At 38.7% G+C, this 13,114-nt stretch overlaps 1 protein-coding gene across 1 annotated transcript in view; it reads left to right on the forward strand.

Moving 5' to 3' along the window:
* rictora (RPTOR independent companion of MTOR, complex 2 a) overlaps nt 1-11,985 on the forward strand; it is a gene marked incomplete at its 5' end in the record, with an annotated part of 33,670 nt that extends 21,685 nt beyond the window's left edge. Inside the window, 14 exons of the mRNA XM_084413340.1 lie at nt 56-134; nt 240-349; nt 1,108-1,195; nt 1,277-1,369; nt 1,489-1,595; nt 3,078-3,307; nt 3,955-4,951; nt 6,428-6,605; nt 7,030-7,114; nt 8,299-8,511; nt 8,724-8,879; nt 9,403-9,526; nt 9,615-9,753; nt 11,301-11,985. Of these exons, the coding sequence (XP_084269466.1) occupies nt 56-134; nt 240-349; nt 1,108-1,195; nt 1,277-1,369; nt 1,489-1,595; nt 3,078-3,307; nt 3,955-4,951; nt 6,428-6,605; nt 7,030-7,114; nt 8,299-8,511; nt 8,724-8,879; nt 9,403-9,526; nt 9,615-9,753; nt 11,301-11,372 (2,671 nt within the window). The 3' untranslated portion in view covers nt 11,373-11,985. The remainder of the gene's footprint in view (nt 1-55; nt 135-239; nt 350-1,107; nt 1,196-1,276; nt 1,370-1,488; nt 1,596-3,077; nt 3,308-3,954; nt 4,952-6,427; nt 6,606-7,029; nt 7,115-8,298; nt 8,512-8,723; nt 8,880-9,402; nt 9,527-9,614; nt 9,754-11,300) is intronic.
* Nucleotides 11,986-13,114: the final 1,129 nt, after the last annotated feature.

A 13,114-nucleotide genomic window follows, 5' to 3' on the forward strand; every position in this document is an offset into this window, starting at 1 on the left:
GTAAGTTGTTTGGTAAATAAATAAATGTGTTAAATGTCTCTGTTCTCCTCTGTAGGTTCCTGTCCATCCCAAAGGGCTTCTCTTACCTCAACGAAAGAGGCTACGTCAACAAACAGCTCGATAAATGGCAGAAGGTGAAAGCAGCAAACCAATAACTCTCTCTCAGTCCTTTGTTTCACGCCTTGTGTGTGTTTGTTCCTCTCGAATGCAGGTGTGTTAAGCCGTGTGTGTTTTTGCAGGAGTATAATCTGAAGTATGTGGACATGATTGAAGAGCAGTTGAATGAAGCTCTCACAACATATCGCAAACCTGTCGACGGAGACAACTACGTCCGGCGCAGCAACCAAAGGTCTAAGCACTGCTTATCTTGTGAAGATCTTGTAAATGAAGAAATCAGTTTTTAATATCCTATCAAATGGCCGTTACTATTGCACATACTTGGTTAGTGAGTTGAACAAGTTCCACAAAGATGTTAGGTATGAATTAGTAGTGTTATTGTAAACTAAAACTATAAAAAATAGTTTTCAGTAATTGAAATAATGCTAAAATAAAATATAAATATTAGATTAAAAACTTGTTACCTTGTAAATATGTTTAAGTTCTAATAAATCTAGATCGATATAAAAATTACTAAATTACTAAAACTAAAGTTAAAATGAAAACTGAAAAGATAATTAAAGCAGGAACACTTTACAATAAGGTCCCATTAGTAAACGTTACTTAATGCATTAACTAATCAACAAACAATGACCAGTGCATTGTTATAGTATTAATTCATCTATGTTAACATTAATAATAATGAAAAAAACTGTTGATTGTTAGGTCAGGTTCATTAAATAATATTAACAGATACATCTTTTGATTTTAATAATGTATTAAGTAAATGTTGAAATTAATATTAACTATGATTAATAAATGCTTTAGAAGTATTTTTAATTGTTAGTTCATGTCAACTAAGGTTAACAGGTCGAACCTTATTGTGAAATGTTACCATTAAAGCTCATTCAAAATATGAATAAATACTATAATAGTATATAAATAATACTAAAGTTATGAATATGAAGCATACTCTTTCTTTTTACCTGCTCTCTCTCTCTCATGTTGTAGGTTACAGAGGCCAAATGTCTTTCTCCCTGTGCATTTATATGGCCAGTTGGTCCACGATAAAACCGGCTGCCTGCTGCTGGAAGCTCAGGTACCTGATTACGCGCACACTGCTTGCTGTCACTGTATAGCTTCGTATGTTTTTGTGCATTTATTTGTGTGTATTTGTTAGGGTGTTATCCCGGATCTTAGTTACACAGTCCGATCTCCAGTGTTGGATAAATGGGAAGGTGTTAAACTGCTGAAGGCGGCACTATGGGCTCTGGTCAGTGATGGTTTTGACTTACTCTATGTGTTGAGTAGCTAAGGATGTCCTTAAATGTCTCTAGTTTGATTATATGTGGTGTTTATGGTTTTAATGTTTAACATTTTTAAATGTTCCAGGGCAACATTGGCAGCTCAAACTGGGGTCTGAACCTCCTACAGGAGGAGAATGTGATTCCAGATATTATTGCTCTGGCTCAGCACTGTGAGGTTCTGTCCATACGTGGGTAAGACTGACTAATATGGGAATATACTGAGTTATTCACAAGTTAATGCGCATGAACACCATCTGTTGGAAACCAGGTGATGCGTAACAAAGTCATATAGTTAAGTTAAGGCACATTTGCACCAAGGATGATAACTAACATAAACGATGAAGATATAGTTATAATAATTGTTCTAATTCTATGAGAATAGGGAAGTCCACACAGCAACTATAACAGCACAGAGAAACACTATTGTTGCTAACTTTCACTAAGATTTTTTTCCAGCTAATGAGCTATTAATAGATTGAAAGCCAATCAGAATCCACCTGACTTTAAAGAGCTTAAGCACTTGAAGAGGCAGACGACAACTGCAGCATGCACTTAAATAAACACAACGATATTGCGCAATGGTGTGTACGCTAATCTAGATATCGTTTTAGTTATTGTCCTTGGTTTGAATGGGCCTTTAGACCCAATGTTTACATGCAGTTTGGGGGCAGTGAGGTTTCTTTAAAAAAAATTGCTTCTTTTATTTGTCATAGATGCATTAAATTGAACAAAAGTGACAGTAAAGAAATTGAAAATGTTCTTTTGAACTTTCTACTCATCACGGTTTCTACGAAAATATGAAGCAGCGCAACTGTTTTCAAAATCAGCATATTAGAAGGATTTCTGAAGGATCATGTGACACTGAAGACTGAAATAATGATCATAATTTACATCAGGAATAAATTACATCTAAAATATAGTAAAATAAATGCAGTCATGGTGAGCAGAAGAGACTTATTTTGAACAACATTTTAAAACTCTTGCTGACCCCAAACTTGTGAATATATTTTCTTATTTTACAAATGCCCTCTTAATTTCTTGACACTGGTTAATGTCTTTTTTGTTTTTCCAAAGTGTTTCCACTTTGGCTCTGGACAATAAAAGATTGACTGAAATAATAATAATAGTGTAAAATACAATTAACTCTTTTCCCCTCCATTCATAAAATTTTCCATAATTTATGAGACTACACTTCCCTTTCATTGACTGAATTTTCCGGCTTTCCGTGTTTTCACTGTTATACGGTAGGGGGCGCTATGACACATCTTCTAAAAGAGTGCATCATCTCCGGATCAAAACATAGGCAAAAAAGGAGAAGAAACAAGCGATGAAAGCATTGCTTATGCACGTTTTAGTATTTGATTTTTTGGAGAATTTTTTTTTTTATGAAATTTATCCACATTCAAATGTTGATAAAAAAAGAATGCATGAAGCTAAAATAAAACGGTTCTTTTTATTTAAAAGCAGAGGATCTGTTCTTTCTTTTGATAAATTGCATGTTCAGATATTCATACAATAAAATAGTCTCGAGGCCATGAAAGTTTTGTGAAAATTATTAAAAGTGCTGGCGCTGACTAGCAACTTTATTTAAAAAAAAAAGAAAAGCTGGTGGGGAAAGAGTTAATAACCTGTTAGCATATGTCCAGTAAGTAACCAACAGCTCTGTGTGTGCAGTACGTGTGTGTATGTGCTTGGCGTGATCAGCCGGACGCGGCAGGGCAGTGATGTGCTGAAGGCTTCGGGATGGGACTCTGTACGGCACAGCCGCAGGCAGCTGTGGCCCGTCGTCCCTGATGAAGTGGACGCTCCGCTGCCCAGCGAACTGTCTTCTGTGCCCAGCACACTTAGCCTCAACTCCGAGTCCACCAGCTCACGCCACAACAGCGAAAGCGAAAGTCAACCCAGTGAGTCAACATCAAAAGGTTTTCTTAAAGAGATAGTTCACCCAAAAATGACAAATCTGTCATCATTTACTCACCCTCGTGTCGTTCCAAACCTGTGAGACTTTCATTCATCTTCAGAACACAAATTAAGATATTTTGATGAAATCAATGGTGGTGCGTAACACAAGAATAAACCTCATTGGTTCTCGCACATCAAGTGAACGTGCTTGAGCTTCCGTTTACCACAACTGATGTGTGAGTTGATGAATGTTTGTATGTGAATAAAAGCCTAAATTAAATCTGCTCATCATATAAACTGATCGAGTCTCTACAGAAAATTCGGACTAAACCACTTAATTCATGTGGATTAGTTTTATGATCTCTTTATGAACTTTCAAAGCGTCAAAGTGGTAGTTGTGTAGCTGTCAATGGAGGGACAGAAAGCGCTCAGATTTCATCAAAAAGATTGGGTTTGGAACGGCATGAGGGTGAGTAATTAATGACATAATTAGCATTTTTGGGAGAACCAACCCTTTAAGTTTAAGTTTTTGATCAAATATTTTAGCTAACACCTTTTAGTAACACTGATTGTTGTAATTTTATGCATAAATAGTCATTGCAATCTGTTGTTTTTATGTCCATTGTAATATTGCACGTGTCGCTCTCAGGTTTGTACTTCATGGACGATGTTAGCGAGGGTTTGGACATGTACGAGGACTCTTCTCTTAATATGCACACAAAAACCTCAAAGGACAGAAGCCCTTTCACCATCCTCACCCCCTCGCATCTCAGAAACCGCTTTCTCAACTCCCTGTCCCTCCCCAGTAAGAAGGGACGAAGCCCCACTGACACTAAAGGCACAACCAATGCAGGAAAATCTCCCGAGGAGCTCCAGCTCATGAGGCGCATCCGGACCGTAACCGAACCCTCGAACTATTCTCCAGGCCACTCGGGGCAGAGCGAGGTCTTTTACAATGGCAGCCGCGTGTCCCGCAGCCCCACGGTTAGCCTTGAGACCTCGTTTATGGGCATAAAGGCACTAGCAGAGCCGTACGCCACCGAGGGGAGCTCGGATTCGGAGGGCAGAGGTCATCATAAGCGTGAGCGGAGCAGCAGGGAGCGTTTGACCTGCGACGGTGCCTCTGTGCTGCCGGGAGGCGGCACGTTTAAGAGCCGCAGTCAGAGCTTCAACACGGACACTACAACCAGTGGCATCAGCTCCATGAGCTCCTCCCCTTCCCGAGAGACGCCCTCTGCCGTGGGCATGGACACAGACTGTGCAAGCCTCAACACGGTGGTCAGCGCTAAAACTGTGAAAATGCAACATTCGCTCAGTCCTCAGTCCAACCATAACCACATCCTGTTGTCCAAGTCCAACTCTACCTCGCTGGTTCCTCCCGGGTCGGCGCACACACTGCCGCGCAGGGCTCAGTCGCTGAAATCTCCCTCTGTGGCCACCATCAAGAGCCTGGTGGACTGCAGCTACATGTACACGAGCCCCCGCGACGCGCTGGGCTACGCCACGCTCAAACGCCTGCAGCAGCAAAGGATCCACCCGTCTCTGTCACACAGCGAAGCGCTGGCGTCTCCCGCTAAAGACGTACTGTTTACAGACACGATCACCATGAAAACACGGAGCCTCGACTCGCGGCTCACACCACGCAGGTACAGTCATTTATACTTTTTCAGCTTTCATTTAACTACTAGTTTTTTATACAAATTCTTTACATAATTATTTTCAAGTACACTCTCTCTCTCTCTCTCTCTCTCTCTCTCTCTCTCTCTCTGCATGCACATATATACATACGTACATACATTCTGTATATCTATGTACTAAAGTATGTGTATAAAATTGTATTATTTAAATGTATTATTTATATATTTTTTTAATTTTTACAAGTTTTTATAAATAGTTTTGTACTGCCTATGATAATGAATTACTATATTAAAATTATGGTAATATATGGTTGAAAATGTATTATTTATTAATTTAAATTAATTTTATTGACTACATGAATGAGAATCTAAAAAGTAGCAATTAGAATTAAAAATATCCAGACACTGTAATAAGAATTTTCTAGTAAATTTTAAAATCGAGTAGATTTTCATGAAAATATGTGTTATGATAATGTGATGGTCCAAAAAGTATGAATGACCTATATTTCCTTACCATAAAATAACTAATATATCAAAATAATTAATAATAATAATATAATTAATAATTCATATTTAACAATGTAATTAAATATATTTTGTATAATAAATTATATTTTATAAAAAATAATTGGATATTTGATATTTTTTGGTTCTTGACATTCACACATACTGTATATGTGAAAGTGCAATTGAAGTTCAGGGTGTTTTTGCTGGTCCTCAGGTATTCTCGAAGTAATTCTGGGCCGTTCAGCCCCCATCGCAGAGTGTCCCGAACTCTTGTGCCATGGTGGGTAGAGCAGCTCAAGAGTAGGATCCCTTCATTAGCTCGGACCACCGTAGAGTTTCCATCATAGAAACACTGTAGAGTACAAGGCAACATCCTGTCCATGCGACTACACTTCCAGTCATCCCCCCCCCCCCCCCTCCCCGAATAATTTCTCCATCTTTCAGTCATTCATTCACATTTCGTGATGAGTAGAGTGACTGGGATACTAATACTCGTCTCTAAGACTCGGTCAGATGCTTGTGCAAACAGTCCTTTAGCAAAGCAGCAAACCTAGTTGATGTCGTGCTGACCCAGGATGCTCAATCTACTCCTGCAGATCCAATGCAAACTCCACTCAAACTCCACTCAAACTACTGAACAGACTTAGAAATATCTTTGGCTGCATCCCAATTCACACGCTGTTGTCAGACAGATAATCTAGTTGGGACAGGGGTGATGTTTATATATATACTATTAATTTTGTGTACTGGGATACAGCCTTTTTGTTTACTCAATTACATCCAGGTATTTTGTGTTTGGATTAAAATGATTTGCTGAAGTAAGGTGGATGTCCAGGAGTAGGTATGAAATATTTTTTGTTGTTTCGTAAAAGTCGTTTTTTTTTGTTGACTCTTTGTTGACCGTTTTAATAAAAGCAAAAGTCTAGATGAAGTTTTAGAGCTAATGTTTCGCAGTGCGTGTGTTCGCTCTCCTCGCAGGTTTTTGAAAGCTCTGAGTTTTGCGTCTCTGGATAAGGAGGACTTGCTGAGTCCGATCAATCACTCCACCCTGCAGCGCTCCTCTTCCCTGCGCTCTATGGTCTCTAGCGCCACCTATGGCTGCAGTGAGGACTACATTGGCCTGGCATTACCCCTTGACATCAACCATATGTTTCAGGTTTGCTTTGTGTCGTGTACTTTTATTAATGTGTATGTGGAGTATATAAAGGTTTATGCAAATTTGATTCAATTTTCGTGAGTGTTGATTCATTTGAAGATGCGGTTTTGTAACGTTTTTACCCTCATTATGGACATGACATAACACTGATTGTGTGGTTTATTTAGGAAAAAAATGCTGTCACTTTCCTGAGTGGATCAGACTTTTGTATTACTTATTATTTTCACCTGTCAAATGACAAAATTAGTTAAAAATATACCAGTAGACTTGCATTAATGCAGTGAGCTTAGCTGTAGCGACCAAAAAAATTAAAAATGTAGTTGTCGAAAGAACTGTTCTCTGCTTTAGTTTGTAGAAAATGTTCGATTTTTCACAATTTTTAATTGTGTTGAATATAAATCTTTTTTTTTTATTTCATTTTTAGATTAAAGAAACCTCATATTTCCAGAAGAGAACAAGCCCTCCTGCTGAAGATAATTCATCCAAATTTCTTTTTGGAGAATCTAATGGTATGTAGCATCATCTGTATTTTTCTGTATTTCTAATATCATTAATAATCATGGTAACACTTTACACAATAAGGTTTCATTTGTTACCATTAGTTAATAAAAATCCAACTGTTCATTGTTTGTTCATGTTAGTTCAGAGTGTATTAACTAATGTTAATACATTGCTAATGTTGATGAGCACTCATTTTATTGGTTACAATGCAGTTAATGCAAATTGCAAAATAAATAAGCAAAAATGTATTTACATACTAAAAAGCTCTATAATCTAGCCTTTAACCAGCAATATTGGTGATGCTGTTAAGCGCCCCTTGTTAGGCCTCAGGTGTCCTTCACGCTTAATGCAGGGAGCATCTGAGGGGTTCTTCACTCCTTTTGGGGGAATTTCAATTCCATTTCTTCTATCACCTTCCGCTGTTGCCCACGCTTTTGTCTTCTTCTAGCGCTTCTCCCCTTCTTTACTGTAGCCTTCATTACGTTCACTTTCGCTTGTGGTTTTAACACTTTATCCTCACCCTGAGTGCCTGTCATTGACCTGTGTTGTTGGTTACAAGCAGTAAGTTCATGCACTTAGGTTTAACACCTTTTCTTTTTTTACACCACTGTAAACAAAGGAAGTCAAATGCAGTTTATACCCTACATTTAAGTATTTTAGGTACTTTCCACTCATAGCATTCAAACATTTTTATATTTAAGCATATATGGCATTACTTTAAAAGCAAGCAAAATAACATTTCTTTGAAACGGGCAAATATCAATATCCAAAACAGAATATATTGTAATATGTCATTTATTCCTGTGATGCAAAGCTCAATTTTCAGCATCATTACTCCAGTCTTCAGTGTCACATGATCCTTCAGAAATCATTCTAATATGCTGATTTGCAGCATTTCTTACTATTATCTGTTGAAAACAGTTGTGCTGCTTAATATTTTTTCATGATTCTTTGATGAACAAAGTTAAAAAACAAACAAAAAAAACATTTATTTGAAATAGAAAGCTTTTGTAACATTATAAATGTCTTTACTGTCACTTTTGACCAATTTAATGTGTCCTTGTTGAATAAAAGTATTATTTTATTTTACTGACACCAAAATGACTGTATAATGACAGTATAATTATAATTAAACAATAGTAAACATGATGTGAAACACTAATCTGTGTGTTTTCCCCGCCTGTGCTCGCAGGTTTCTTAGAGTCGTGTCGTGGTCCTCTGAAGACTCAGGTGAGCATCACGGAGCTGTTAAACAGCAGCCGGTCGGAGCAGCACCACATGCTGGGCTCTGAGGAGACTACAGGCTTACAGGAGCACACGGAGCAGAACTGCCTCTACTGCAGCGCTCTCACCATCCTCGGCTCACACACACACAGCCACCTGAACAACACACACTCTCGCACAGGTGCTTTTCAGTCTTCATTAAACATCTTCCTCATGTATGATATGATACTGCTGCTTTCTGCCTGAGAGTGTTATTAGAGGGTGGTGTAGTAGGTTAGTGGAATACAGAAATGGCATGTGGTCACTGGAAAGGTTGTAGGTTCAAACCGGTTCAAACCCCAGTGTCTCCAGATTTGGGTAAAAAATGTGTAATTTAGTCTCGTGTTCCTGCAGATCTGTCTGATGGTTTCTCTCAGTGGCACAACCAGCCTTCCCATAATCACCTGGAGGTGGTCGCCCAGTCCAAGTTCTCTGGGATCTCGGGCTGCAGCGACGCGGCCGCCAGTCAGGGTTCGGCCTGCAGCACTCCCAGTGCAGAGATCATACTGGGTGAGAGCCCATCAATACACAAGACCAGTTCATGTTTAAAATCAAAAGTTGTATTTCTTTACATTAGTTAATGCACTTTGAACTAACATGAACAAACAATGAAGAACTGTATTTTTATTAACTTAGATTAATGAATACTGTAACAAATGTAGTCCTCGTTGTTAGTTCATGTTAGTTATAACAACTAACATTATGCATTAACTAATGTTAACAAATTAAACCTTCTTATAATAAAGTGTTACCAATATATAATTAGTTCAGTATAAAAAACAATGGGAAGTCCATGATAGAAAAACAAAAAGTGTGTATGTGTGTGGGTCAGGTATGTCATTGGGACAACAGGTCCCCACAAAAAAAAATTCAAAATTGGTCCCCTTTAGTTTTTAATAATGTTCATGATAGGTAGGTTTAGGAGTAGGGTTAGTGTAAGGGGAGAGAATATACAGTTTGTACAGTATAAAAAGCATTATGTCTATGGAAAGTCCCCATAAAACATGAAAACCTAACGTGTGTGTGTGTGTAGGTGGGAAGGCGATATCCGAGGACGGTCCAGCCTGCAGAGTTCTGCTGAGGAAAGAGGTTCTGCGGCTCGTCATCAACCTCAGCTCTTCAGTCGGTACCAAAGGACACGAAACCGGATTGCTGACGTAAGAACGTCGGAGAAATACCGTGCAAGCGTGAGTGTGTGTGTGTGTTCTCATTTCATCCCTGTGTAATGTCTGCTGCCCTCTGCAGGATAAAGGAGAAGTTTCCGTACGCGTTCGATGACATCTGCCTGTACTCTGAAGTTTCCTTCCTGCTGGCCAACTGCATGTTCCGCCTGGCCTCGCGCCGCTTCATCCAAGAGCTCTTCCAGGATGTGCAGTTCATTCCGGTACGACATCACGCTGAAACTTCTCTATATTTTTTATGACACCTGAACTAAAGAGTTCATAGTGCTCAGAACGCTGTGTAGCTTTTACATTTGTTTACAGTCTCTCAGCCATACTAGAGACCCCAATATTTAAAAAAGAATCTGTCATTAAAATCATGAATTAGCACGCGCACACACACACACACACAGTTCTATAACTCTATATATGGCCCCGTCCACACTACTGCGTTTTCGTTTAAAAACGGAGACCTTTTGCTACTTTTGCACCTCCCGTCCACACTAAAACGGCAAAAACGGAGAGCCAAAACGGAGAAGTTTAGAAACGCTGCCGACCCGTTTTTCGTTTTGAATCTCCGGAGGGCGTTTTAGTCTGGACGGGTCAAAATGGAGGACTTTAGAAACGATGACGTAGTAGAGGCTCACGCTCGGCTCTATGATTGGGTGTCATCAGTCATGGCTATATCTTTTCTAGCAGCTGTTGTGCAAGTAAATTCTGCATTTTACAATGCTAACTGCCTACATGCGCCGGAGGCAAAGCTATTATTCGAGCGATCTGTGACAATTCCCGGTAAAATAGTGACAATGTGACAATTCCCGTGTGCAACTGACAATTCCCGATAAAATAGTTTACGTTTGACAATTCCCGGTATCGACCGTGTACATGGAGCGTCGGTTTTGGGTTAACCCGGGAAGAACCAGCGCATGGTGGGATCATTTTATCAATAAAGTTGTGTTTACACCGGCTCGCGCATGCCCAGTGTTGGTGAATGGTCACGTGATCCGCGTTTTCAGTCGTTTTAATGTGGACGGAGATCAATTCTAATACGCAGCTAAAACGCTGGTGTGGACGGAGATCGTATTCGTTTTAATTCTCCGTTTCTAAACGAAAACGCAGTAGTGTGGACGGGGCCTATGTCTGTATTTACTTATATTCTCTATATTTCTCTTTTATTTTGCACGGAAGAATTCATTTGTTTAAAAGGGATAGTAAAGATATTTATAATGGAACAAAATATTTCCATTTTAAAAAAATGCTGTTCTTTTGGGAAAAAAAATCTTCAGAGAATCCTGATAAAATCTGTTTACAAAAAAAATATTAAGCAGCACAACTGTTTTCAACATTGATAATAAGAAATGTTTCTTGTTTAGAAAAAACATCATATTAGAATAATTTCTGAAGATGTGACACTGAAGAATTCACAATATTACTGAACGAGGTGGTCTCGGCTCGATTGCAAACAATCTCTGGATCAGTTCGCTAACACAGTGGTTCCCAATTCCAGTCCTCGTGACCCACTGCTCTGCACATTTTGTATGTCTCCCTTATTTAACACACCTGAACCAGATCATCAGCTCATTAGGAGAGACTCCATGAACTGAACTGAGTGTGTCAGATAAGAGAGACCTACAAAATGTGCAGAGCAGTGGGTCACGAGGACTGGAATTGGGAACCACTGCGCTAACAGAGCAATCACACCAGGGTTCGTTTTAATCAAACCAAACATGCCAAGTGTGAACACACGTGTTGACTGTGCTTCTGTCTCCAGCTGTACGATGAAGCCGAAGCAGTGTTGACTAAACCATCACAGCCTGTTCCGGTGGAGACCGCAGAGTCTTGATACCTCCGTCAGCTTCCCCATCCCTCCATCATCCCACCTCCCATACGCCACAGAGACACGCGCTCCTGCGGATGGAGGAGAGGAAGGAAGCGCTTAGAGGAATACTGAGCAGTTTACCAAATAACGTCTTCAGACTGTGAAACAGGTGAACCGGAAACAAAACATCACAAAGACTCGTTTTTAATAAAGAAAAAAATGCTGTTGACACTTTAAGAGCGCTGGATGCACCGATGAGAAAAACGGTTCTCTGCACTGGTGTGTGTGTGTGTGTACATATTCCTGCCATGCCAATGTTTCAACATATCACCTAAACACTACAAAGAATTCTGTGACGGCTTTGGATTGAGTGCAAATGCTTTGACTATGAATTTAGGACTTCCAGAAGCGAGAGAATGGATGAAGCGTTGATTACATTTGTACTATTTATTAATTTCTTTTCTTTTGTATGTGTGTGTTGGGATTTTTTTATGACCTCCAGACAATCAGAAGTGAGTGTTTTGGGGGGAAAAAAAACGTAGTGTCGGACATTCGATCCTTAGCGTCACGCATCTTTTGTTGGATATCTTGTCATCCGCAAACTTCTCAGAAATACTCTTGCAGGAAATTCTCCTCCAAAAAAAAAAAAAAACCCGCAAGCAAAGAGCATGTGAGCACTGATACACACACATACTCTGAATGATAATAGTCCTCCAGGGTGAATCTCATGAAAGCTGTCATGTGCACGTCATTTCTCATTACTATGAAGCTGAATTCTGGGAGAAATGTGCTTGATTATCATAAAATAGGATCTTAATGATCCTTTTTTTTTTTTTTTTTATCTGATTTTGGAGTCAAGTGAGATTCACCCAATAATTTGGATCGGACGAACCGCGTAAAACGTTTGCAGGCTCATTCTTCATATCTTACTATACCGGTCCAGTGCTGTGGTCTCGTCTCTGATCTGATGGTAATCTGCGTTTAGTTTGACTCTGACATAGGAAATGAAACCGGATAAACATAATCATGCATGGTATCATATCAAGTACCTTTGAAGGGATATCCTGAGTTCAGTACAACTTATGTGCGATGCACCGGATCTTTGGCATGATATTGATTACAACAGTAAATCATTTTGAGTGTGTAAACAGTTAAGCTCCATTGATTTCCATTATACGTGTGTTTTTGTACAAACTAGTGAATCTCTGGTCAAGAACATGCCTCTATTATATTTCATATTTTTGCATAAAAAATTAAGCCTATTTTAGGAACATTAATATTTTTTATGTGACAATTAAGCACATTTCCTTTACTGGTTGTGATGTGAAAAAAAAAAATAGTTTGTACAATATTTATGCACATTATCGTAGTACTTGATGTACTGCTTTGATGCTGATTTCGTTTATAATATATAAAAACCTTTTTTTGCTTTGTATTACAGTAATGAAAATCACTTGAGAATAATGGAAATTTCAATAGGATTGATTTTTCGGGGGAGCAAAATGTGCTTAATTGTCAAATTGACAAATTAATAGTTCTAAAAACAGGTTTAATTTTCTTTATGCGAACTATATACTTTTTATTCTTTATTTGTTTGTTTTTGCATTGTGAAATTTTCATGACAATTAAGCACATTTCCAAATTCACAACTGTACTGTCAAAAATTAATTGGTAAAATATTTATACCCATCATAGTAGAATTTTTGTACTTCCTTGATGTTGATTAAATTTTTTAAATAGTACATCTATTTTATATATATATTACA

Source organism: Rutilus rutilus (genome assembly GCF_951802725.1).
Source record: "Rutilus rutilus genome assembly, chromosome: 7".
Lineage (NCBI taxonomy): Eukaryota > Metazoa > Chordata > Actinopteri > Cypriniformes > Leuciscidae > Rutilus > Rutilus rutilus.